Here is a 1444-nt window from a genome sequence, read left to right on the forward strand (position 1 = left end):
TGGTTAATGCAATTATAATAAAGACAACAAAAGTCCATCTACCCACAACACTGACTTTGATCTGAGCAACAAGTAGTAGAACACAGGCCAGTGCCCAGCCATTCCTATCCCGTTTCATCACTATCAATAGACAGAGACCTATAGGGAAGAATGCTAAAATCTACAGTATCAGGAAAAGCAGTTAAGGTACCGATGTACAAAAAATGAGGGATACGTGGTGAAAACTGAGGTTTCACATTTTTATGGAATAAAATATTATAATGTATTAAGTAGCCAAGTGAAGTTTTTCCTACATGAGTAATGCCACATAGTACTATTCTATCTACAAAACAAGAACAAAGTACATACAATGATGTACGTCATTTGAGAAGAAATTATTCTTTAGACATCAATATTTCCAGTGAAGTAAATGAAAACCTCCCAATATTTCTGATCAAGGTTTGAAAAAACTTTGTGAAGGTAAAAAAAAAAAAGCGGGGGGGGGGGGGACAAAGGAAAAACCTGCCTATATAACAGACAAAGCAGAAAGCTTAATGAAATGGTTGCTTAAATTGTACAGAGAAGTTGAAACAAACAAAGTAACTTCAAGGACAGACATAAAAGGAGCATTACTGAATTTTATTAAAGAATCACAATTTCTGGTTTTGAGTTTTGGAGCCCTAAAATCAAGGGCACTTTTTCTACCTCAGCATGATTGTCCCTTTTGTACCTGACATCCCTAAGAATCTTTTCAGGGCCCTCTTTATGTCCCTGTTCCTGAGACTGTAGATGAAGGGGTTCAGCATGGGTGTGACCACAGTGTACATCACTGAGGCTGCTGCACTTGAGTGTGAGCTTTGAGTAACAGCAGAGCTAAGATACACTCCTAGGCTAGTACCATAAAATAGGGAGACAACCCAGAGGTGAGACGCACACGTAGAAAATGCCTTATACTTCCCCTGAGATGATGAGATTCCTCTTATGGAGGACACTATCTTAGAGTAAGAGTAAAGGATACCAACAAGAGGACCACCACCCAGCAATACAACTCCAAAATACATCACCATGTTATTAAGAAAGGTGTCAGAACAGGCAAGTTGGACCATCTGTTTGATTTCACAAAAAAAGTGGGGGATTTCAAAGTCCATACAGAAGGACAGTTGCAACACTATTAAGGATTCTACCAAGGAGTTCAGGGCACTCATGATCCAGGACACCAGAACCAGCAGTCCACAGAGCCGGGGGTTCATGATGACCATATAGTGCAGGGGGTGACAGATGGCCACATACCTGTCATAGGCCATCACGGCTAGAAGGAAGTCATCCAGTCCTCCAAAGAATATGAAAAAATACATCTGTGTGATGCAGCCTGCATAGGTGATGACTTTGCTCTGTGTCTGGATGTTCCACAGCATCTTTGGGATGATGGTCGAGGTGACACTGATGTCTAACAAGGACAGGTTGG

At 40.9% G+C, this 1444-nt stretch overlaps 1 protein-coding gene across 1 annotated transcript; it reads right to left on the reverse strand.

The window, feature by feature from the left end:
- Positions 1–680: 680 nt before the first annotated feature.
- On the reverse strand, positions 681–1442 carry LOC102428262 (olfactory receptor 7A10-like; the record flags this gene model as incomplete). Its single annotated transcript, XM_006107452.1, has 1 exon — positions 681–1442. A coding segment is annotated over one exon (762 nt), but the record flags the coding sequence as incomplete, so codon positions are not given.
- Between the last annotated feature and the right edge of the window lie 2 nt (positions 1443–1444).

Source organism: Myotis lucifugus, unplaced genomic scaffold, assembly GCF_000147115.1.
Source record: "Myotis lucifugus unplaced genomic scaffold, Myoluc2.0 scaffold_1200, whole genome shotgun sequence".
Taxonomy (NCBI): domain Eukaryota; kingdom Metazoa; phylum Chordata; class Mammalia; order Chiroptera; family Vespertilionidae; genus Myotis; species Myotis lucifugus.